The sequence below is a fragment of the Onychostruthus taczanowskii genome, unplaced genomic scaffold (genome assembly GCF_017590055.1).
Source record: "Onychostruthus taczanowskii isolate IOZ18803 unplaced genomic scaffold, ASM1759005v1 scaffold75, whole genome shotgun sequence".
NCBI lineage: Eukaryota > Metazoa > Chordata > Aves > Passeriformes > Passeridae > Onychostruthus > Onychostruthus taczanowskii.
The window spans coordinates 447322-469904 of record NW_024505339.1 but is presented as its reverse complement, the minus strand read 5'-3'; the positions used below and the strand labels follow the sequence as shown (position 1 = coordinate 469904).

The 22583-nt window shown below is 41.3% G+C and overlaps 1 protein-coding gene across 1 annotated transcript; it reads left to right on the top strand.

Annotated features, from left to right (window-relative positions):
• The first annotated feature begins 1054 nt into the window (after nucleotides 1–1054).
• TRPV3 (transient receptor potential cation channel subfamily V member 3) lies at nucleotides 1055–21917 on the top strand. The gene is made up of 19 exons (XM_041422973.1): nucleotides 1055–1144; nucleotides 4224–4310; nucleotides 8202–8324; nucleotides 10759–10863; nucleotides 12406–12492; nucleotides 13584–13741; nucleotides 14572–14748; nucleotides 14934–15074; nucleotides 15254–15534; nucleotides 16166–16342; nucleotides 16864–17022; nucleotides 17453–17554; nucleotides 18102–18175; nucleotides 18786–18951; nucleotides 19428–19494; nucleotides 19811–20082; nucleotides 20481–20593; nucleotides 21196–21266; nucleotides 21724–21917. Exons 3-19 carry the CDS (start codon nucleotides 8206–8208, stop codon nucleotides 21816–21818), a joined length of 2364 nt encoding a protein of 787 aa, XP_041278907.1. The 5' UTR covers nucleotides 1055–1144; nucleotides 4224–4310; nucleotides 8202–8205; the 3' UTR covers nucleotides 21819–21917.
• The last annotated feature ends 666 nt before the right edge of the window (nucleotides 21918–22583 follow it).

Sequence of the window (22583 nt, the reverse complement as noted above, 5' to 3'; positions counted from 1 at the left end):
TGAGACTCAGCAGCCAAGAGAGGTCTGTGCTTTGGGAGACCTCTCTGAGCTGGGATGTGTCACACAGGAGGCTTGGCTCTCTTCAGCCAAGAGCCAATTGCAGGAAAATTGCCTCTCTCCTGCTTTTAAAACTGGTTTTATTTTTTCCTCCAAAGGTTTTATGGCCTGGTGAGCCTCTCCCCTGTGTGCCCAGCCTGTGACCCACAGCAGCAGCAGCAGGACATGCTCACAGGACAGGGACAAGAGGAGCAGCCACTACCCTGCACATCTGGATCTGCACATCTGTCCAGTGAGGGCTGGCAAAGGAATCTGTAGGTTTGGGCTGTTAGGTTTTGCCTCAAGAGTGGCAGGGAGACTGAGAACAGCACAAATGCAGGAAAACACACTGGGAAAAAGTAACAAATCCATTCTTGCCATTGCTTGTCATGATCTTGTGCTTAGGTAGCCCTGACACTTTGCCAGGAGAAGGGATAACTGTGGCCTGAAGTCAAATATTGATGCCACTAACATAAAGTGGGGTTTTACTGCATTTATTTCAACTTAATAATTACTGAGCCCATGCCTGCATTGGGAATTGGCACAGATGTGGGAATTAGGGAGCTGCAGGTGGAAATGAGCACTCTGTCAGGTGGGGAGAGGGGGTAATAAGGGGGGAAGGGAGTGGGTAGAAGCTGAGATACAGGATCAGGCTTTGCTCTACACTTAATGTGAGCCCTGGCTATGATGCAGCAGAACACTGCTCAAATGCAGAATAAAAATGTTCCTTTTCCCTGCTGCAAAAAGGAAGTAAAACAGCAGGAACAGACTGAGGAGTGCTGTGAGTGGAGCTCCTCCCTGTGCTGAGCAGGACTCTCAGGACAGCAGCTGCAACTGAGTCCAGGATGTGTAGTTGGAAGAAGAGAAAATAATTAGAATAACTTGTTTTTTTGGGTTTTTTTGCCCAAGCAGAAAGAGTAAATCACACAGTACCACAGTTGCAGGGAATATATTTGTGATGGAGGCTCCAGCAACCCTTCTCCATCCCCTTATGCATGGGACTGCTCTTTTCTGGCAGGGATCTTTGGGAATCAGATCTCCAGTGCAAAAATGCATCCCAGCATTACTAAAGAGGCTGATTGTCCCTGCACCCAGACTGCACCAACTGGTAAGTGACATCCCTGGAATGTATTTTCCTGGAATGACTTCCCACAAGGCTGTCTCCTGGTAGGTGACAGTCACACACTTGCAGGCTAATTCATTTTCCTGTTGCTCAGCTGCATAAAGCAGCCTCTTATCTTGCAATTTGTGAGCATCATGTATAAATATTTGCAAGTGCTACTCAGTTGTCTGGAGAGGTGTGAAAAGCTGTTTGTGTAGCAGCACACAGAGGTGATCCCAGGACAAGTTTAACTCTGAGGGGAGGGGTGAGGAAAGCACAGTGAAAAATCATGGGAGACTCCTGTGAATCAATTAAACACTATGCTCAGGGGAAGTAGGCTGCTACTGGTATGCTCAGTGTTTTAATCCTCACATTTTGGGTTATTTTTAAGGAGCTTGGGGAATGGAATGATGACAATAAGTAATTTGCAATTATTCTTGATGTTACCCAAGGTCAAAAATGCATTTAGAGTGGATTTTCCCCTAAGTGACTCTGTTGGGGTACTGAAAATCACAGAATAAAATATAACATCTGAATAACTTCTAATGTGAGTTTGCCTGGGATGGTGTCCTGTATCAGCAGAAGAGAAAATGCTGCTCTGACTCGCTGATGTCAGATGGAAGATCTCCAAATGCTCATTCCCTCCCATCTGGGCTTTCCTTCATCTTGTTCATTTTGGTTTCTACTGAGTCTAACACTTGCTAGGAAAACAAAATAATGCCACATAGGGCTTCTGCTGCTTATTTGTGCTGCACAGACTGTCCAAAGCTGGAATTTTCAAGTAATTTTTAATAGGAGATGCATGTCATTAATGTTCTTGGCCCTTATGGCATCTCTTCAGTAGCTGGAGCAGCTGGTGGCTGCTGTAAAACTCTATAAAATGGTCATGACAGATCCTCTTGCAAAACCCTCCACAGCTCCTGAAAAATGCTGCCCTTGTCAGAAACATCAGGGTGGAGCAGGGAACAAAAAGGCTGAGCAGGTTAATGATTAAAACTGGAAGAAAATGTTTGCACAGATGTGACTGGCTGTAGCTCTGCCTCTCATTTCCTGCCCCTCGAGTCTGCCCTCACAAGCAGCCCAGCTCAGGCTCACAGCACCCCAAAATTCTGTTTTCAGGAAGATCAGCCAGAACCAGGCAGGGCTCCTGCTCCCCAAATCTGAGAGGAAAGGCCACACTGGGGTTCAGGGGGTCAAGGCTGCCCTGCCAGTGCAGGGAGAGCTGCTCACAGGCAGGATGGAGTGGAGCTGCTGTGAGCTGCTCACAGCTCCTGCAGTCCCTGCACCTTTCCTGGGCAGCAGGGCTCTGCCTCTCCTGCTGCTGCTTGTCCCAGTTTTCCCTCTCTGGATAACTGCCACAACATTATAAATAGACCTTGCTGCTGGGTGCTGTGTTCTGCTAAACCCCACAGATCTGGGGGCTTTCAGATATAGCTGCTTTCCAAGTTCAAAGTCCTGCTTGCTGCCAAACTCATTTTTCCTCCTTAGCAAAAGGATTTCTGTTCCTGTGGTTGATCAGAGGTAAAGCAAGAGTCCTCAAATGTACCTTCACCCAGATTTCATGTGGCTTTGCCTATTTCCACCCTCAGAGTGACTTCAATTAAACAATTCCTTGCAGTTTGTGTTGAGAACCAAGCTGGTGCTGTCCCAGGCAGGAGGGAATGGCAGGATCCAGTCCTTATTCCAGATTCTTACACTAAAAGAGCATCAAAGCAGCTGCCTCTGGGTTGTCACAGCTTAGCTCAGGCATTTGGCAAGATGTGAACAACATTTCCTGGCACAGGCTTTGGAGCAGAGCAGGAATTTGTCAGGCAGAGCTGGATGTGTGCTCAGCCCCTCCAAGCAAAGGGATCCCCAGTGCCAAACCCAACCAGCCTGGGCACAGCCCCTCTCCCCACGCAGCTCCTGGGAGCTGATTCATGAGCAGGAGCTGTGCAGTGCTCCTGGCATTTCACACAAGGTCTGAGGCAAATGTAACACCCAGCAGACCTGTTTTTAAAGATAATTTATGAACAGGAGGAGCTTACCTTCAGTTTGTAGGTGTATTTTAATGCCATAGTCTTTGGATTAAAATGTCTGTGTTATAGTAGCCAACGTTATTTTGGTTTTACTTCCAAATTTTGATCTACCTCCTAACAAAACTCCTCCACCCAAACTTGACTTCTTTCTGCCCTTGTCTACAGCTGAAAAAAAGATTCCTGTTTTGCTGCCTACATAGTTATTCTTAAACTCCTATCTAATAATTAACTCAAGACCAGCAGCTGTAAATACACCTTGCAGGTCTGACTGCAAAGACATAGGAGTTTTTCACATCCTATTTCTGGTGACAATGCAAAGATTCTATAAAAAGAGCAGAGGAACTCATGGTCACTCTTCTGGCATGTCCCAGACCAGAATTCTGCGTTCACCATTGCTCAACAACTCCAAAGTAGAAAAGACATTGCCTGTCACAGGGATGTGAAACCCAACTGGTTGTGTTCCCACAGTCCCTGTGGGGACAAATTCATTAAAAACTTTTACAGGTAGGGAAAAATTTAAACACACCCACCACGTTTTCCCTGACAGCGCTGTGCAATTACAAGATTTTCTAACGTAGTTTGTAAAATTTTGAAGCAACAGCAAAAATTTTTGCTTGCTGTAGCACTTAGGATCATTTCCTTGTTTTTGCTTTCTGCCTTGAGTAGGTCCATACTATGTAATAAACTGAGCATGACATAAAGGTGTCATTTACAACCCAAATGCAGCTGCACAACCATTTTCCTTTGTAAACTGCAGAGCAGCAATCACCTGAGATACTCCACTGCTGCCATGAAGTCACCTGTGAGCAACCCAGCTTTAGTAACACTCCAGTGTGTAATTACTGCCTGTGTGTCATCCCATTTTAGCAGCTCTGGAGTCAGGAGTTGTTGCCTGGCCAGTTTCTCCCTGCTCCCTAATTTCAGATGGAGCAAACTCGGCGCGGCCGCGGTTCCTCGGCGCTCCCCCGGCTCTGCTCCCCAGCTGAGCACACTGGATGCCTGGAGCAGGGTGCTTTTGTGTTTTTGGGGTAGTCTGGAGCCTGACTGAGGTTTTGCTCCTTTGGCAGATGAGTTTTGGATGTTGTCAGCGGGGCCTTGCTTCGGTTTTCACCGCCCGGATCCGTCCACGCCGACATGGAGGTGCTGTGAGCAGGGTGAGTGTTTGGGGGTGAAATCTTCCAGAGAGAGGTGGAACCCATCCTTCACACTGAGCATGTATTTCTGTTGTGCTTCTTTCTGTTCTTCTAGTCTCTAAATGGCTCTCCTGAGCTGTGCTATTTCCTTGGGCATTCAGGAGTGAAGAAGGACAGGCCTGATTTAATTTGTGTTTGTCAGCCTGGAACACTGTTGCACTTCCTAATTCCTGTGCCAAGGGGATCCAAAATTTAATATCAGAACTTTAATACATTCATCATCTTCCACCAAAAGTTTCAGCTACTGTAGTGATCACTGAAAGTCAAATATAAGGTATAGAATAAGTTATTTCAACTCAGAAAAACCCTTCTTTTTATTTAATTCAGAAATAGGCAGGTAAATAATCTCAAAGCATAATATTGCTTTTCAGAGTTCTTAAAAATTTTCTGTTAGGAATAACTTTCATAGGAAAGTGAAAATTTCTCACCAAAGAAGAGCATTCTTGGTAGCACCTGAAGTCTATGAATGCCCCTCAAAAGTTTAAAAACTTACAGGTTTTTAAGATGAAGCTCTTCCTACCAAGTGTAACTTTCTGCTGATATGACTCATAAATAATGCAGAAAAGTCAGAATGAAGTTTTATCAGCTTTTCCCTCGGGAAGGGGTATTATTTTTCTATGGGCCAGTAAGAATTAGGTTGTAGGTGCTGGAAGTGCCATGGTCTGTTCTGAGCAGCCTGTGAATGAAACAGCTCCTGAAAGTCACTTCCCCTCCTCTGCCCCCAGGGAAGGGGAGACCTTTGTGCCACAACATCACAGCTGAGTGTTTTTCTGATTTGTAGGATTCTCTCTTTAGCCATGTCCTATAAACTGTTCCTGAGATGTAAAGATACAGATATGTGTGATTCTTCTTGTTCTCAGATAAGCAGAAGGTGAGTCTGTGATAATGTGTAGCAATGGCAGAATCCCATTCACCATCACAGATAAATTCCCTTTTCTTACCTCCAGTACACTGGAGGGCAGATACCAACTCCTCAGATCCCTTTCAAAATCATTCTTGATACTATAAATCAGTGCAGGGGTTTTGTCTTGCTGGCCACTTCAAACAAGCCATTTCTCTGGTGGCCTGGAAGTGACAATTAAGGAGATAGGAATAGAAAATAGTTACAACCAAAGACAACACTCTGTATCAGGTTACATAAGCTACACTGCTTAGATCTGACACTGTTCAGGCTGCTGCACTATTTTACTCTTTCTGTGAGAGATTACAGAAAATGACAGTGCACTGGAAGCTGCTGCTGAAAGCCCAGCTTAGTTTTCATCTCAGCACACAATTAATTGTGATTAAAAATGAGGCAGACGCTGCCTCAGCACTGTAGCAAGGTACTTCTGCTACAGTGCCTGCAGTTATTTACTTGGGCAGGCTGATTAAAATCTCATTTTAAATAGAGTTTTTGGCTGGCATACAGTCACATCTCTGTGCTTTTGAAAGCATAGTCCCTCTGTACTTCAGGAAATCTGTCCTCTTTTTCCTTCCCAAACTGCTTCCTTACATCACTGTGGTTCAGCAGTCCTTCACCATCCAACACAACTCCAGGGCTATGTTTGGTTATTTCCCACCTCTCCTCAGAGGTGCAGCCTGTTCTTGAGTCACTGCTAAAATCTCTGAAAATGGGGCTGGAGCTGCTGCCCTTGCAGGGAGGTGTTGCCATCTCTGAGCAGCTCCAGCATCACTCACAAACAAGAGGAATTTAGGAATTGAACTTGATCTTTATTCCTCCAGCTCTTCCTTCTACTCTCTCATCCCTCTGACTTCACACCCCACCCAACTGAGCCCTTCTCAACTTGGCAGCTCCTTTTGTTGGCTTTTGGACTTCTTTAATCTGTTCTCAACTGTTCTCTTCCTTTAAAGTCACTTATTTTGTGAAGCTATTTAATGTCCATGCCCACCATGGTCTCCTATGATTTGATTTATGTCAAGTATCCCATTTGCCTCTTCCCTGGGATGGGAGATGTATTTCCCCTTATTTTGTGAAGCTATTTAATGTCCATGCCCACCATGGTCTCCTATGATTTGATTTATGTCAAATGGGATCATTTGCCTCCTCCCTGGGATAGGAGATGTATTTCCCTACACTCTGCTTTGTATTCTTTAAGTACTTGGTGAGGAGTAAATAGCAGAATTATTTATGAACTAAGCAGGATAACAGTCATTTGTTTTAGCTGTGTTTAGAGTAAATGTTTATCAGTGTGTTCAGTGACACAACATGTCCTGGGGACTACGGGAGTGGCATTTCCAGTGGCACAGACAAAGCCCCTCTTCCCCCCTCCACTGTGTCATCTCCAAATTCAGCTCTTCTCTGCATTTACTAGAAGCTGTGGTGTACTTTGTATGCAAAAATATTTTTCCCTTTATAAATTATTTCTATGAAAGCTGTGATATGAATTCTTAGGGAATTCATCCAAACTAGGAATGTTTCCTAGTGTGAACACACCTGCCAATGGTAGAAAACACAATAAAAATTTATTTTCATGCCTGTTTCTTCAGCCAGCCTTTGGAAGGTAAGGAGTCCTTTCCAATATTTCAAGTTCCTATTCCACAGAGTGCCAAGAGATTACAGCTGCACTTAGGAGTGTTTGGACCCTGTAAATTCTCAGCTCTCTGTACTTGGGATTGAAAATTGCCATAATTAAACATTTGTTGTTTATGCATTAATAGATTTTCACTCCAATACCAGTGTATTTGATATTCTTGGCTCCTCTCTCACACCAGGTGTCATGTCTTTTCAAACACTCTGAACAATCTGCTTTCTGTGTCTTGATACTCCCAGAATGGAGGGATCCTGGTGCTAAGGCACACTGACAGCATTGTGACAGGAGCAGAAAATATGTGTGTGTACATTTGTCACATCAAGGAAAGTGGAGTAGGAGGGGGAAAAATGTGTGGTTGATTTTGCTAAAACTTTGCAGGCAAATTATTTTTACCATTTGTTCTTGGGTATGGAGGCCACTCCCCTGATTTCCTTGGGAATGGATCCCTGACCTCATAAATCTCCTTGGGTGTACCTTCAGTGAATTTTAATGTATCCTGAATTCACCTTCTTGCTTTCAAATTATCCTGGGCCATTTAAAATGATGCCCTTGAGTATTAGATTGAGAAACAGGGAGATAGTTATTCATTATTCCCTAGAGAATTCATGCTGTGGGTGTTCCTAGGCAGGTAACTGCATCAAGACCCTTTTGTGTCATGTGCTGGTGGTCATTCCCTCCAGCAAAATCATGGGTTTTTTTCTTTTTCCTGGGGAAATATTGGGAAATCACCAGGACACAAATCCTGGATGTTATCCATGTGATAATTTAGCTGAGCTCACCTTGGGCATCATTTTCAGTCTGCTGCTTTTGCTGTTCCAATGCAGTGAAAACTTTCAGGGATTTTTCTTTGCTCTTTTCACATCTGGAACATTCCTTTATCTGTTTGCTGTTGCACAGATCTTCCTGGGATTTACCACTTTTCTGAAATTATCTTGGTCAAGAGCAGACTGCTCAGATTAACTGAAATATGCCCAAATTTAGGGCTACTTTAAAAAGTCTTCTTTCTTTTTCTCTTAATAACACACACTGTCACTGGGACTGACAGGCTCCCTTCAGTTTAATTTAGGCACAGGCTTGAATTTATGGCTCTCCTGGTACCACTTTTAATGTCACTTGTCATAGACTGAAATTTAATGAGTCATGTGTGGAACCCTCCAGATTTGACACATGAAAGGGTGGAGGTGTGACCTTAACAGCTGAAAAAGAGAAACTTGGGGGAAAAAAGAATCAGTATTTGTGTGTTTACACTGAAGAGACTGTAAACAGGTAAAACTTCCTTCAAAGGAACAGGACCCAAGTAACCAATGTCTCTCTACTGCAGAAACATGATTAAAGATAACAACGAAATTGTTCCACTAATGGGCAAGAAAACAAACCCACCTGGAAATCCCCCTGCAAACCAGCAAGAGAAAAAAGTGACTGAAGGCACTCCCACCAAGAAAAGGTAGGACTGAGCTCAGCCCAAACCACTAAAACTCCCTGCTTTGTCTCCTTTAGGAGATCTTTGCACTGAAATACCACCAACACCTTTGTTCTGTGCAACCTCACAAGGATCTGATCTAATGATGGTTAATGTTTGGTATGAAGTGATCTTTTTAAGAGATCACATGGAAGAACACACCAGGTTTTATGTAAGAGGCTGGCCTGAAAAAAGGGAGCATTTCAGACTTAATCTGTCACATTTCCATGTGAGGCTACGGAAAGGCTGAGGGCAGGAGGTTTGAAAAATTCTATCACAAACAGAAACCTAAACTCACTCTCTTTTTCATTAGTCTGATTAATGAGACTTTTTTTCTGTTTTATAAAATATTCACTTTCATTCATAATTGATGTTAGAGAATTAATAAAGGGATTGAGGGTTTGTATTTAATATGAATGGGGAAATATGAGCTGGAATTCCTGCCTGATACTATGAAATCAACTAAGTTCCTGTAGAGTGAGGATAAATTTTCATTCATAAACTTTTCATTCTGAATAATTACTGGTTATTATGGCAATTTCTGAAACTCTGAAGACCTGGCCAATTGTGGCTGTTCTGACATTTGTAATTCTCAATAATCAGAGGAATCACTTTTCACAGGAATGGTGCCATTAGTTATTTGAGATCCACTGCATGGGTGGTCCAGTTTCTCTTTTTGTCATTAAATTCAAGAAGAGAAGCTCTTTGGTGGCATATGGGGAGAGACTAAATGTCTGAACAGCTCATGATACACCCAGCACTTCAAAAGGGGCAATTCCCTGGCAGATTGTGGAGTTACAGGAACATTGCCAAAGCCAAGCCTCAATTACTGAACCCCAATCTCACACTCCTTGTGGCCTCAGGAACAGGAACCCTGGGGTTTTTCCCACCTCTCAAGCCAGAGCTCAGGGTGTGGCTGGCAGCATTCCTGCACCACACAGCACCCACATCACGTGGATTTTAATGCAGGGCTTTAACACATTCTATTAATTATATGTTCCAATGCTGCTTCATGCTGTTCCTTCAAAACTCTCCCTCCCCTGGCCCAGCAGAGCTGCTGCACTCCCAGCGTGGCATTTCTCACTCTCAACATTCACTTTCTTACAGGCAGTGGCATTCCCTGCTGGAAGCCCCTGGAATTGGGGTGTTCTGGGGCTGTAATTAAGCACAGGAAATGCGAGGGGAGGCAGGGTGGGGAGAGGCTGGCAGAGCTGCTGTGGGCAGAGCACCCAGCCACGTCAGCACCCGGCTATTTGATGGCACCCTGCTTTGCACGGTGGCTTTGGGGTGTCATTTCCCTCCCATGACATGCCCAGGTAGCCCAAAGCCAGGAGAGGTGAGCTCTGTCAGCCCCCAAAGCAGGGTTCCCTTCCCAGGGTCTGCACAGCTGTTGGGTGCCAGAATTAACACCTGGACCATGGAGCCACTGGAAAAGGAGGTCAACTAGATACTGCTGGTTTTAGCAAATATCAGTAGCTTATTCTGTGGTGTTCTAATAATACCATTTTAAATAATACCTCTTTTTTTTTTTTTTTTTTTCTTTCTTTCATTTTACCATCAATGCAACTACTTTCTCTTCCCCAAAAAAATCTTGTTGGAAGTGCAGTTAGATAAGACATGCCCTATGGACAAACACATAAATATTGGGTGAATTGGAAAGGTTTTCCAGGTGACTACTGCAAGATTTTAGAGATGTAAGGCACTTTCTGAACAACAGCCCCTGTGGGAGTTGCTGCATCCACCCCTGAAACTCCTCAGTCTGTGGGAGCTGTAGCAATGTTTTACTGAGATCCAGTAAAACCAAGCCATTGATTTTTGCCTCTCAACTCTGCAGGATTTTAAAAGGTGAAATCTTTCTTTTCATATCACTTTGTCTGTGTCGTTCCAAATTTTATTTATTTTCACTATCGATATTTATATAATCATTTATAGGGAAAACAATTAAATGTCATGCAGGCAAGGGGACACATTCAGCCCTGGCTGGTGGAAATGCCTGATGTCACTCAACGTGTGGCCTTTCAAACTTTCTGATTTAATCACAATCACTGTTTGAAATTATCCATCCTGAGGGCTCCTGGCTGGAAGAGCAGGGACTGGGATTTAAAAAAATCATTTTTGTGTGGCTGGGCAGTGACAGGAACTGGGTGCATGGCTGGTTTAGAGACTGCTGCTCACACATGTCAGGATATGATGACATGTGTTCCAAAAATACCTTGGGAATTTTGCCCATCTGCCAGCCTGGAAGAGCTGGGCACAGGCTGGGATCCCCTCAGGGAAAGCAGATAAGCCTCAGCTCCAGCTCAGCTTTAATGCCAGGAGAGATAAATTATCAAGCTTGCCCTTGGTAGTTCTTTTCTTGGTTCATGGTTGGGCTTGCCTTTTATCACTGATACTTTTTAAAATACGATGTCTTCAACAGTTCCCACTTTTTCCTGGAGATTGATGGTTTTGAAAGCAATGCCAGTCCCAATAACACCTCTCCCCCTGTGTTTTCCAAACCCATGGATTCCAACATTCGCCCCTGGTAAGTTCCAGATTCACAAGCAATGATCCTGCTGCAAATATATCCATTTTCTTCCCCTTAATTCTCCTTGGGCCTCAGTGCCAGGATTTCACATGACTTTTTACAGCTTTTGGTCACTTCAAAGACAGAACTTCACTGGAGATTTATCTCTGGTTTTATCTACTGCTGTCGTTTCTATGGAATAAATCAGGCTTCAGATCTGAATAAATCTAAAATCAGTTTGTTTTTTTTTTTAAATCTTAGCCTCTTATTAGAACAAACTCCATGCTCTCATTTGGGTGTTTTCTGCTGTGTGAAGACCACAGCCTAATTTAGCTGTTCCCAGCTGGTTGCTGACGTCTTCCCTCTATTGCTCATTAACAATCAAACGTGGAAATGCTGAATTTGAAATATTTAAAGCAGCCATTTATGCTGAATGAATAGAGAAAAATTATGACTGAGAAGAATACATTTATTTTAAAAAAATGTGCGGGGTGCTAACAACCAATAATTATGAGTAAGGGAAATATGTCACAAATCAGGCACAGGCCCAGAATGGCCAAAGGTTTTTGTGGCTGAGGGTGTCTGGTCAGCTTTTAGGAATTGGCTGACAGGCTGATTTTGGTTTCAGAGGAGAGGTGTCCAAATTTCCCCCTGTCACTCAGGAAGTGACCTGCACATGTGCTTTGTCACCACATTACTCAGCTTTCTGCAGAGGGGTCACAGATGGATTAGGAATGGACTCAGAGCTCCCAGATTTAATTCAAAGAGAAGGGAATACCTGCAGAGCAGTGCTGTCCATGCATCTGTTTTGCCAATAATTAATAGCTCAGGTTCCCTAAATTATTAACCTGAGGTAGTTCATCCAATCTGAACCTTAGAGAAAACAATAATACAAGTAAGAAACTCATTTATCTTAATTTTTCTAAGTCAGATCTGCTTTTAGGACTGTGTGGAAATTATGCACAGCAATTACAAAGTATCAATGCCATTGAAAATCCTTTAAATATATCACCTACACATCTATTTAGGGCCCAGTCCTCAATTTCTTTCAGTCAAGTCAGCCACAAAACATTCCTGAATTGCCTCCAGTGTTCTGTGTAGTAAATCTTTAGGTAAATCTTTCATTGTGGGCTTGCAACCCCCTCACTGCTACTGATTTAGCACTTGTTTTGTGCCAGATGACAAATTAAGCATGTGAAAAGGAAGAATGCAAGCTTCAAGCATTCAGGGTGATGCATAAAAAGCAGTGATTATTAAAAAGGAAAAAAAAAAAAGTTCCCACGGTTTCAGGATGTGTAGTGAAATAATAAAACAAAAAGCAGATTGCTTTCCTAATGTGGTCTTTTTTAAAATATAATAAAATCCTATGAGTCTCTTCATTTTTATCACTCACTTTAAAATCCATGTGGGAGATAAAATGATAGAATTAAAAGGCCAATGTCAAACTGGACTAATTTAAGCTCTAGTGCAGATACTCTAACCTACCATTGACTGTTTCTTCATGCAGTTTGCCAAAATACCTGCTAATATCTTGGCACATTTGCTTTTCTTTCTCTGCAGTGCATCTGCAAATGGGGAAGACATGGATTCCCCCCAGTCCCTTCAGGATGATGCCACTGAATACAGCCCTAACGTGGACAGCTGTGGGTGAGTGGAGACACAAATATTTCTCAGCACATTTTCAATTGGTTCAGTCTGTGGAAGGGTAGATATTACCTATTTTTCCTGGCATGTTTTAGAAAAAAAAAGGTCATGTGTGCATGCCTTTCTGATCCTTTAATAACTAAATATTGATATAAACAACTCTAATCTCTCAATTTTCGTATTTAGTGTGAGGATTCTTCATATAAAATGGGTGGTTTTTAGATGGCAACACAGGACCCACACACCACAACCAGGCATGGAATATTTTTGCTTGGGGGAAATATTAAATAATTCTTTTTCCAGAAGAAAGGATGATCAGAAAGTGGTGTAAGATGTGAGGTTAAGATCTCTCTTCAGCTGTGAGAGCAGCCCCAGGTAACCTCAGCATTGTGGCAGAGCAAAGCTAACGTGGACAGCTGTGGGTGAGTGGAGACACAAATATTTCTCAGCACATTTTCAATTGGTTCAGTCTGTGGAAGGGTAGATATTACCTATTTTTTCTGGCATGTTTTAGAAAAAAAAAAAGGTCATGTGTGCATGCCTTTCTGATCCTTTAATAACTAAATATTGAAATAAACAACTCTAATCTCTCAATTTTCATATTTAGTGTGAGGATTCTTTATATATAAAATGGGTGATTTTTAGATGGCAACACAGGACCCACACACCACAACCAGGCATGGAGTATTTCTGCTTGGGGGAAATATTAAATAATTTTTTCCAGAAGAAAGGATGATCAGAAAGTGGTGTAAGATGTGAGGTTAAGATCTCTCTTCAGCTGTGAGAGCAGCCCCAGGTAACCTCAGCACTGTGGCAGAGCAAAGAAGAGTTCCTTAGCCTTTATTCTAGAGGAATGGATAAACTGAATAAAACATAAAATACTTGAAAAATGTGCTGTTTATAATAAAGCAGCCTCTCAACAGCCCACTCAACTGCAAATGAGCAATGTGAGAAATATTCTGAGCTATCCGTGGCAGCGGGGCAAGTTCATCCAGTCTGGGGCCAACAACTGCATTTGCTTTTACCCTTCTTAAAAATAAAATAAACCAGGATAAATTACACCAGCAACTTCATGATGATTTCTTACAATTCAGTGCTACCACATGCCCAGGCCCTGAGCTGAGGAGTGCCAGGAAGAAGCTGAAGAGGAACCTGTTCCGGGCAGTGTCCGAGGGCAACGCGGAGGAGCTGCAGCGGCTGCTGGCCGAGCTCAGGGAGCGCTCGGGGGCCTGCACCTCCCTGCCCGTGCCAGGTGAGCCCTGCAGGCACCCGGGCTGCTGCCTCAGCTGCTGGATTTTGTGGTTTTTTAGATTCTCTACTGATTCAGTGTGCAGTTCTGAGCTTTGTATTAGGGGATGGTGAGGTCTCTTCACAGAGCAGGGAGATGAAACAATTCCTTCTCCAGCTGGGGACCAAGGATAAATGGTCCAAATCTCAGTCCAAGAGCACAAACAACGTGGGCTGAAGAGAGAAAAACAAGAGGGATGGGACTTCATAACTAAAGCTGTAATTGGATAATTAAATCCAATATGCAAATGGAGCAGAACTGGTCAAAGTGAGAGACTCCGTGAGCGCTCGTGCATTTTGGGACCATTTTGGTTCATCTTGGGTGCAGCCCTGGCTGGGCTCTTGTGCTGCCCAAGGTGCATCCATGGAGGAGATCCTTTTAATAAATCCCTATTTTATTCTTTAACTCCATCTAGCCTCTGTTCTAGGTCAGCCTTCACAAGGTATCAGGGGAGGGCTGCCAGCTTTCCTGGAAGCTCAGGGGCAGCCTAAACCTGGGAATGGTCTTTATTTCTCTGGAAATGGTCTTTATTTCCCTGGGAATGTCTTTATTTCCCTGTGAATTATCTTTTTTCCCCTAGGAATTATCTTTATTTCCCTGGGAATTTGAGAGTTATGGCACCAGGATGTCCAACAGGAACACCAAGGTTGCCTTGGTGCTCAAGAACGAAGGGAACAGGATGGAGTCATAGTTTGGGAAATAGTTTGTGTTCATCTATATCCATCAGGTTTCACCCCTAATGAGCAGAAGTTTAATAAATAACAATTATCTAATCTCAAATTTCACTCTTGTAGATTACCTGATGAAGAAGTTCACGGCTTCAGACACTGGCAAAACTTGTCTGATGAAAGCTCTGCTGAACATCAACCAGAACACAAACGAGATAGTGAACATGCTCCTGTCCTTTGCAGAGGAAAATGGCATTTTGGAGAGATTTATCAATGCAGCATACACAGAAGAGGCATATAAAGGTATTGCCATCTGATAGCAGTTTCAGGTATATGGTTAAACATAACCTCCATAAAATAATAATGGTTTAAATCCCTTGAACCAACTTTTATTCATTACCACTGGTGCCATCCTTTGTGAAACATCATTAATGTTTCAGAGTGTGCTTGAGAGACTCAGCCCTAAATTCCTGTGTCTGCTTTTTCAGGCCAGACAGCTCTAAATATTGCCATTGAGAGGAGACAGTATGAAATAACTCAGAGCCTCATAGAGAAAGGAGCTGATGTCAATGCTCATGCCCAGGGTATTTTCTTTAATCCCAAACACAAGCATGAAGGCTTTTATTTTGGTAAGTGGAATTGAGATATTTCTGGAAAAGTTAACAAGGAATACCCAAAACTTCCATAAAACAAGAGCTTAATCCAAACAATATATAAATGAGCTTTCATATATTAAGATATTTAACACAATATTTTTTATTCTGATGAAATAAATCATGACCACTTGTTGTATTTTGTGATTCTGCAGGTGAGACTGCACTGGCTTTGGCAGCATGTACCAACCAGCCAGACATAATTGAGCTGTTAATGGACAATGCCAGGACCAACATTTCCTCCCAGGATTCCAGAGGAAACAACATCCTCCATGCATTAGTGACCGTGGCAGAGGACTCCAAAACACAGAATGACTTTGTGATCAGAATGTATGACATGATTCTGCTGAAAAGTAAAGACAGGAATCTGGAAACAACCAAGAATAAGGAGGGTTTGACACCGCTGCAATTAGCTGCAAAAACTGGGAAATTAGAGGTGGGTGTGATTTCAGCAGCATCTAAGAGAAACTTGTGCTCTGACAGGTCTCTATCCAGGCTGGTTGTGCTGTTTTCTGTCAGTATTAGTGAGCTAATTTTGTTCAAAACACAAATATTTCCACTGCAGTGTTGTTTTAATGCTTCAAGGTTTCTCTGTAACTCCCTCTCTCTGTACAAACTACACAAGCTGTTTAGAACCAGCCTTCTGTTGTGCAGAAATTCTCCATTTACCACCAAACAATTTCAGAAATCTCACTAGAACTGCTCTGTTGTACTGCTGTAGAGTTTGGTTTGCATAAATCCACTGCAGTGTAAAGAATTGGCACTGGGATGATTTAGAAAAGAATTAAGTTCAAGGAAGGCATAAATAAACACAGGGAAAACTGTGCTTTCATTCTTCAGAAAAATCTCTCTGACAGAAAATCTGAAGGCATTAAAACCACTGAACTTATTTCTTAGAGGTTTTTCACCTCCAGCACCCCTCACTGAATAACAAAATTACAAATACATTAAATTGAACAACTGTACAAAATGTTGCAGATAAAAGGTGAGAGTTTGGGCAATTCATGTATTAATGTGTTTGTCCTTTCCCTGAACAGCTGCTGACAAATCATTTGTTCATGTTTTAGATTCTGAAGTACATCCTGAGCAGAGAGATCAGAGAGAAGGCAAACAGGAGCCTGTCAAGAAAATTCACAGACTGGGCTTATGGTCCTGTTCAGTCTTCTCTGTATGACCTGACAGAGCTGGACACCACTGCTGACAACTCAGTGCTGGAAATCATTGTCTATAATACAAATATTGGGGTAAGTTGCCTATTATATAAAATATTTATTCTATTATAAATGTATAATAAAGTATTATTATGATAAAAGATTACATTATTAAATATATAAGAATACTATTATAATACTATAATATAATAATTACTCTAATAATAAACTATTAGAATATATATTAAAATATAATTTTTTTTCTAGCAATATCCCCATATTAGAATTGTCAGCCTTGCAAACAACTGAATTACTTGTGGACAGTAATTTTTGATTCTCAGTTTTTGTATCAGGAGCAAGATGAAATTTATGCTGCTGCATAATGTCAGCTGTAAGCAAATGTGCATTCAGCTCCTGCAACACAGGTTAGTGATTTTGGAAGTGTCTTTTCCATCCCAGGGAGGTCTGGCACATCCCTGAGCACAGAGGTGTTTCTAGGGCAGCAAGGATAGCATGGAGTGAAATACACAAAAGTCACACTTAAAATTCAGTTTCCTTACAGGCAATGAGTTGAAATATTTAAATTTTTAATTTATTTTTTTTTCCCTCCTCAGAATCGTCACGAGATGCTGACTTTGGAGCCTCTGAACTCACTGCTGAGGATGAAGTGGAAGAAGTTTGCACGGCACATGTTCTTCATGTCCTGCTGGTTTTATTTCCTGTACAATGTAACATTAACGTTGGTTTCCTACCACAGGCCCAATGAAAACGAAGTGAGTGCAGCAGCTCAACCTCACCAAATGTACTGACTTAAAAGCAATAGTGTTTCCTGAATTGGGTTTGAAATGCTAAAACAAGGACAGGTATTGGAATATCTGGGTATAGAGAGACCACGTCCCCACATCAGTATAGGAACATCAGAATTGCATTTTGTGGAAGTGACCTAAAATACAAATAAATGATACAAAGACTCAGTGAAATTTCTGAAGGAAAGAGGGTATTTTGGTTTTCCTTTAAGAAAGAAACATCTGATACTTGAAACATCACTCTTAGGGGGTTGATTGTGTAAACACATCAAGAAAATTCTCCCTGGAAGGGGAGAAATTGTGAACCCAGAGAGTTACAGGTGGGAGAGTTTCTGTTGCTTTGCCTTTCACCCTTCAGGGATGGAACTGAGATTTTCCTTCTGGATTTGTTCTGCAGGCTCCTCCTTATCCCCTGGCTCTGACCCGAGGGGTGGGGTGGCTGCAGTTGTCAGGACAGGTGATGGTTATGTTAGGAGCAATATTTTTAGCCATAAAAGAGGTAAGATTTTTTTTTTTTTTTGGTAAAAAACATACAGCTAATTTGTAAAGAACTTCTCTAAATTTATGAATATGCTGTTGCTGATATTGGTATTACACATGGAGTATTTTGATATGTGTAATTGTCAAATCTTTGGCACAATCACTTATTCAGAATGACCCTGGTTATATATGTGATTACAACTGTGAAACAAATATAAGGATGTTTGTTTTTCAAATTGTCCGTGCAGAGATCTGATATTTGTATTATATCAGTATTGTCAAATTATTGGCTTTAAGGACAAAAGAATTGCAAGTTGTAATGAAAAACAAATCCCATGGTATAATTTTGCCATGTAAGTAATTAAAAACAGTAACTTAAATTGTGCCAGAGATGACAGAATTTTAACCTTTGAATTTACAGCCCTATAAAAAATTAACTCTAGAGGTTACCCCATCTTATCAGTAGATGGAATAGTTCAGAACACCAGTTAAATTATTTTGAAAAATAGATTTTGAGGTCTGTTTTCTCTTTACCATGCCTGCATTTTCTGTTTCTGCCTGCTCAGAGTGTGGCCATCTTCCTGCTCAGGCCCTCAGACCTGCAGTCCATCCTCTCTGATGCCTGGTTCCACTTTGCATTGTAAGTCTGACATGTAGATATTTTTTTTTTCTACTGTATATAAAATTGTCCATCTCATGGTCACAGAGAATGTGCTCCTGTAGCAGATATTCACTTTTCCCCCTCAAAATTATCAGTTTTAGAGGGATGGATGTAAGTTTGCCTGCAGCTTTTCTGTAACACAAACTCTGGGTTCCACTGTCAGTGACAATGCCAGGGTTGATGTGCATGGAGTGGATTTTTCCCTCGTGCCAGTGTCTTCCCTGTTTGTGGAAAATCTGTAATGATTCTATCAATTCTTAATCTAAAGCTGCAATTAAATGGCTTTTGAGATATTGTAAGGATTCTTACAATTCTGTCAGCAATATCTGCATTGAGCAGCTGTTTTGGGGAGAACAGTTTACCTAAATTAAGCTTTAATAAATAGAATCCTTATATGTTAATATACTGCTTGCACTGACCTATTTTATCATTAAACTATAATGCCATTTTCATGGGGAGAATAAAAAAGCAGCATGAAATTAGAAATTAAGCCTAAAGAGCAAAGAAATCTTGTTTTCGTATTTTTCCATTCTGTTGTTGGTTTTGTGCTAGTAATTTCTCTTTTACATATATGTTTGTTTTTTAACAGTTTTATACAAGCTTTGCTTGTGATCTTCTCTGTCTTTTTGTACTTGTTTTCCTACAAAGAACACCTGGTGTGTCTTGTTTTGGCAATGGCCCTTGGCTGGGCCAATATGCTCTATTTCACCAGAGGTTTCCAGTCCATGGGCATTTACAGTGTGATGATACAAAAGGCAAGTTTTTCTTTTCTTTTACCTGCCTGATAATACTCCATTGTCCTACAATCCAAATCAAGTATATTTAGCAATTATATGTATTTTATAGTTCATTTTTAAATGCCTTCTTTCCAGTTTGTCTGCATTATTTCAGCAGAACACAATATTTGTTCTTCTTCAACAGCAGGAACTAGTTTGTATCTTAATATTGACATTTTTATTACATTAAATATGTGAGTAGCTTGTGTTTTTTCTAGCTAATGTAGTTCTGCAATTTAATTGCATCATAATCTGTAATGTCTGTATTGTACAGAATTAGTCACTCTCAGAGAGCACATCAGACATGAGATAAAAAATCAGACCTTTGGGTTTGTTTGCTCAAGGAAGGCAGTCTGATGCTTTAGTGTGTGCCTCACCTGTACCCCTGCAGAATTCAAAAGCACAAAGCTAGCTCTGAATTTTAATTTCTGTCAATTGTTTCATTCCATTTTCAGGTCATCCTGCACGATGTGATCAAGTTTTTAGTTGTGTACATGGTGTTTTTGCTGGGATTTGGCGTAGGTAAATATCACTGGAGAAAAGCACTGATGCTCTGTGTGAGTAAAAATTTTAGCATTATTATGAATAAGAACCCTGTTTTCATGAGAGCTCATGTTGGGGTTTCTTCTGGATGTTAAGTTTAGGTGTGAACAGATTTGCCTTGGTCTCAAATCCCTGGAATCTCATTTGATGTGGGCTCTTTCCTGGAGCTGTCAGCTGGCTGCTCTGTGTGGCCGGGCAGCTCTGGCTCTCTTCAGCAGTTTGAATTCTTTGGGATGAAGTGCCTGTATTCCTAAATAATGATTGTGACTGAAACTTCCTTGTGCTTCCTTCTCAGCTCTGGCTGCCCTGATTGAGACGTGCCAGGAGGGTGGGGAATGCCACTCCAACAGCAGCCTGGGGCCTGTCCTGATGGATCTCTTCAAGCTCACCCTGGGGCTGGGTGACCTGGAGATCCAGCAGAACTCCAAGTACCCTGTCCTGTTCCTCCTGCTCCTCATTACTTTCGTTGTGCTGACTTTTGTTCTTCTCTTGAACATGCTGATTGCATTAATGGGAGAGACTGTGGAGGATATTTCTAAGGAGAGTGAGCACATCTGGAAACTCCAGGTTTGTTTGGGAGATTGGGAGATGCTTGGGCTAAAACCCTCATGCTGACACAGCAGGTTAAGTGTTAAAGATAATCCTCATTTGGTTTTGTGTGTGAATAATAAAAATAAATAATTCCACTATTAGAGAAATGTAGGAACTTTGGAATTAACAATCCTAAAGGTTATCATGGCTTGGATTTTCAACTCATGCACTGTCATGACTTTCTTTCCCCAGGATATATCACAGGATGATATATTCACCATTTTTCCAGGAGTCTGAATTCCTATTTGCACAAATTATCAGTGATTTGCTGGTTTTGGTGTTGGCTGTGGGTGGAGGCTTGACCTGTTGCAAACTGCATGCTGTGAAATCAGACCATGACTAACCACACTCATTTTACTATTTACTGCCAATAGAGAGCCAGGACTATTTTGGAATTTGAAAAATTCTTACCAAAATGCCTGAGGAAGAAATTCCAGCTGGGAGAACGGTGTAAAGTGGCTGAAAATGACACCAGGGTGTGTTTAAGGTAAAGCAAAGCTGGAATCATGTGCTATCATTTCTGCTCTCTTTGTGCTGCTTCAAGGTTATTTTTCCTCAAAACCCTCTTTAAAATATGTCTATTATCTCTACAAACTATACTAGGTGTACAAAAACATAATTTGGATTTTTTTTTTTCAGTTGTAACCAGTTGTTTGAATAGGGAAAATGTATACATTTTTATGTAGGCAATTTTTTGGTAAGAAATTATTTTAATCTTCATATGTTTTGACTGTAAAAGCATCAAATCTGTTTGCAGTAAATGTCACTTTATCATAATCTCCTTTGAATGTCAGCTTAAAAGCAATCACAGTTAAGTTGATTGGTAATTGATGATTACCATATTAAAGAACTGTGCTGTTTAATGAAAAAGACTTAAATATTTCAAGGCTGTGCTAACAATGTGTGAAATTATGAAGCAGTCTTGGTATTATTCTCACCTTCATATAGTGCAAAAGACATTCAGGCTTTAGTGCCAGCAAAGCAGGTGGTCAAGTGTGACAATCCCAGGAAGGAACAAAGGGGGAAGGTCAGGGATGTAGCTGGGGGATAATTCATGATGATAACACAATTTATGTACAATGTAAACAGGATTAATGAAGTGAAATGGACCGAGTGGAAAACCCATGTTTCATTTATTAATGAAGATCCAGGGCCAACAGGTACTGTGGAGTTTTATGACAACCTATTTGCAGAATCTTTTCTTCTTAGAAATGTTTTTGATAGAGTTTTATACCTTTAAAATATAAGCTCTTATATTAAACCACATATTATTGCTAGAGAAACTAATGGTTAATATGGCAGTGGTGTTAAATTACTTTTAAAGACTTGGAGAGAGGGTTGGTGACAAACAAGTTCTGTAACATATATATTGGGTGACATAAATGTTGGCCAGGAAATCCAAGACATCCATCTGCTGCCAGAACAGGAGTGTCCTGGAGAAATGAGCTCCCTCTGGGGTGAAAAATTTCTGTAGAAGATATGGTAGCAAACTGAGAGCTTGCTGTTTAAATAATACATGTTTTTAACAAAAAAGAAAAAAAAAAAGGTGCAAAATTCTGATCTTAGCTATACAGTTTCTACCATATCCTGTTTTGTTTACAATGCATTTTTTTGCAGATCCAAGCAAAATTCAAGATAATTCAAGAACTAATAGCAAAAACACCCTGAATACGTTTGAAGAAATGGATGATTTGCCTGAAACTTCTGTTTAGTTGTGCTGTGCTTGACGTGTGGCTCTTCTGAAGGTTGAAAGCATCAGCAGTGGAGGCTGAAAGCTTTGTGGCTGTTTTGGACAGCTGTAGCCAGCTGGAACACAAACTTTCAGTGACACAGTCTGATGGCTTGCACCCATTTATTCAGAGCAGCTGAGCTGAAATAAATGGGATTATTTCACTGGGTCAGTTCTGAGCCTCTCAAACTGTTGCTGTCCAAGTTTGCCTGATGCTCCTCAAACTTGGCTTGAGACGTTTCACTGGATAAAAAAGGTCAAATGTGAGATATTTCTTCCTTTTGTGGAAAATTAAGGTCATTGTGATCCCAATCTGCTGGTTTTGGAATCCTTAACTCATGAGAAACTCATTTTGTAGACTGAAACAAAAAAGTTCTTGTTGTGGAGAAAAGCAAAGCATTTCAGTTCTGAAGATGACTAAATGAAGTATGTCATTTTGAAGTCACAAGGTTCTGGGTACATTTGCAGCTCTTGCATTGACTGTCAGTGTTACTGGGGGCTTGGTCCCATCAGCTGGAAAATCAGATCCCAGTGGCTTTGCTGGTCTGTTTTCCTCTGTGCAGTCCCAGGGTGTAATTGGAGTTTATTGCTGTGTATTTATTACTGTGTGTCTGTGCCTCCCCATGAACTAACAGGGCAGAAATAGAATTCCTGATGGAGGATTTTTGCTCCAGTCACAACATTACCTTTCCTCCTTGGCTTTTCCATGCTGTTGCATTTTCCTACATGAAGAGTTACCACACTGGAA

Coding starts and splice junctions, on each gene's coding strand:
- TRPV3 (XM_041422973.1), top strand. CDS start 8,206: ATGATTAAAGATAACAACGAAATTGTTCCACTAATGGGCAAGAAAACA. Junction 8,325..10,758: donor GGCACTCCCACCAAGAAAAG/GTAGGACTGAGC, acceptor TGTCTTCAACAG/TTCCCACTTTTTCCTGGAGA. Junction 18,952..19,427: donor ACAGTGTGATGATACAAAAG/GCAAGTTTTTCT, acceptor TTCCATTTTCAG/GTCATCCTGCACGATGTGAT.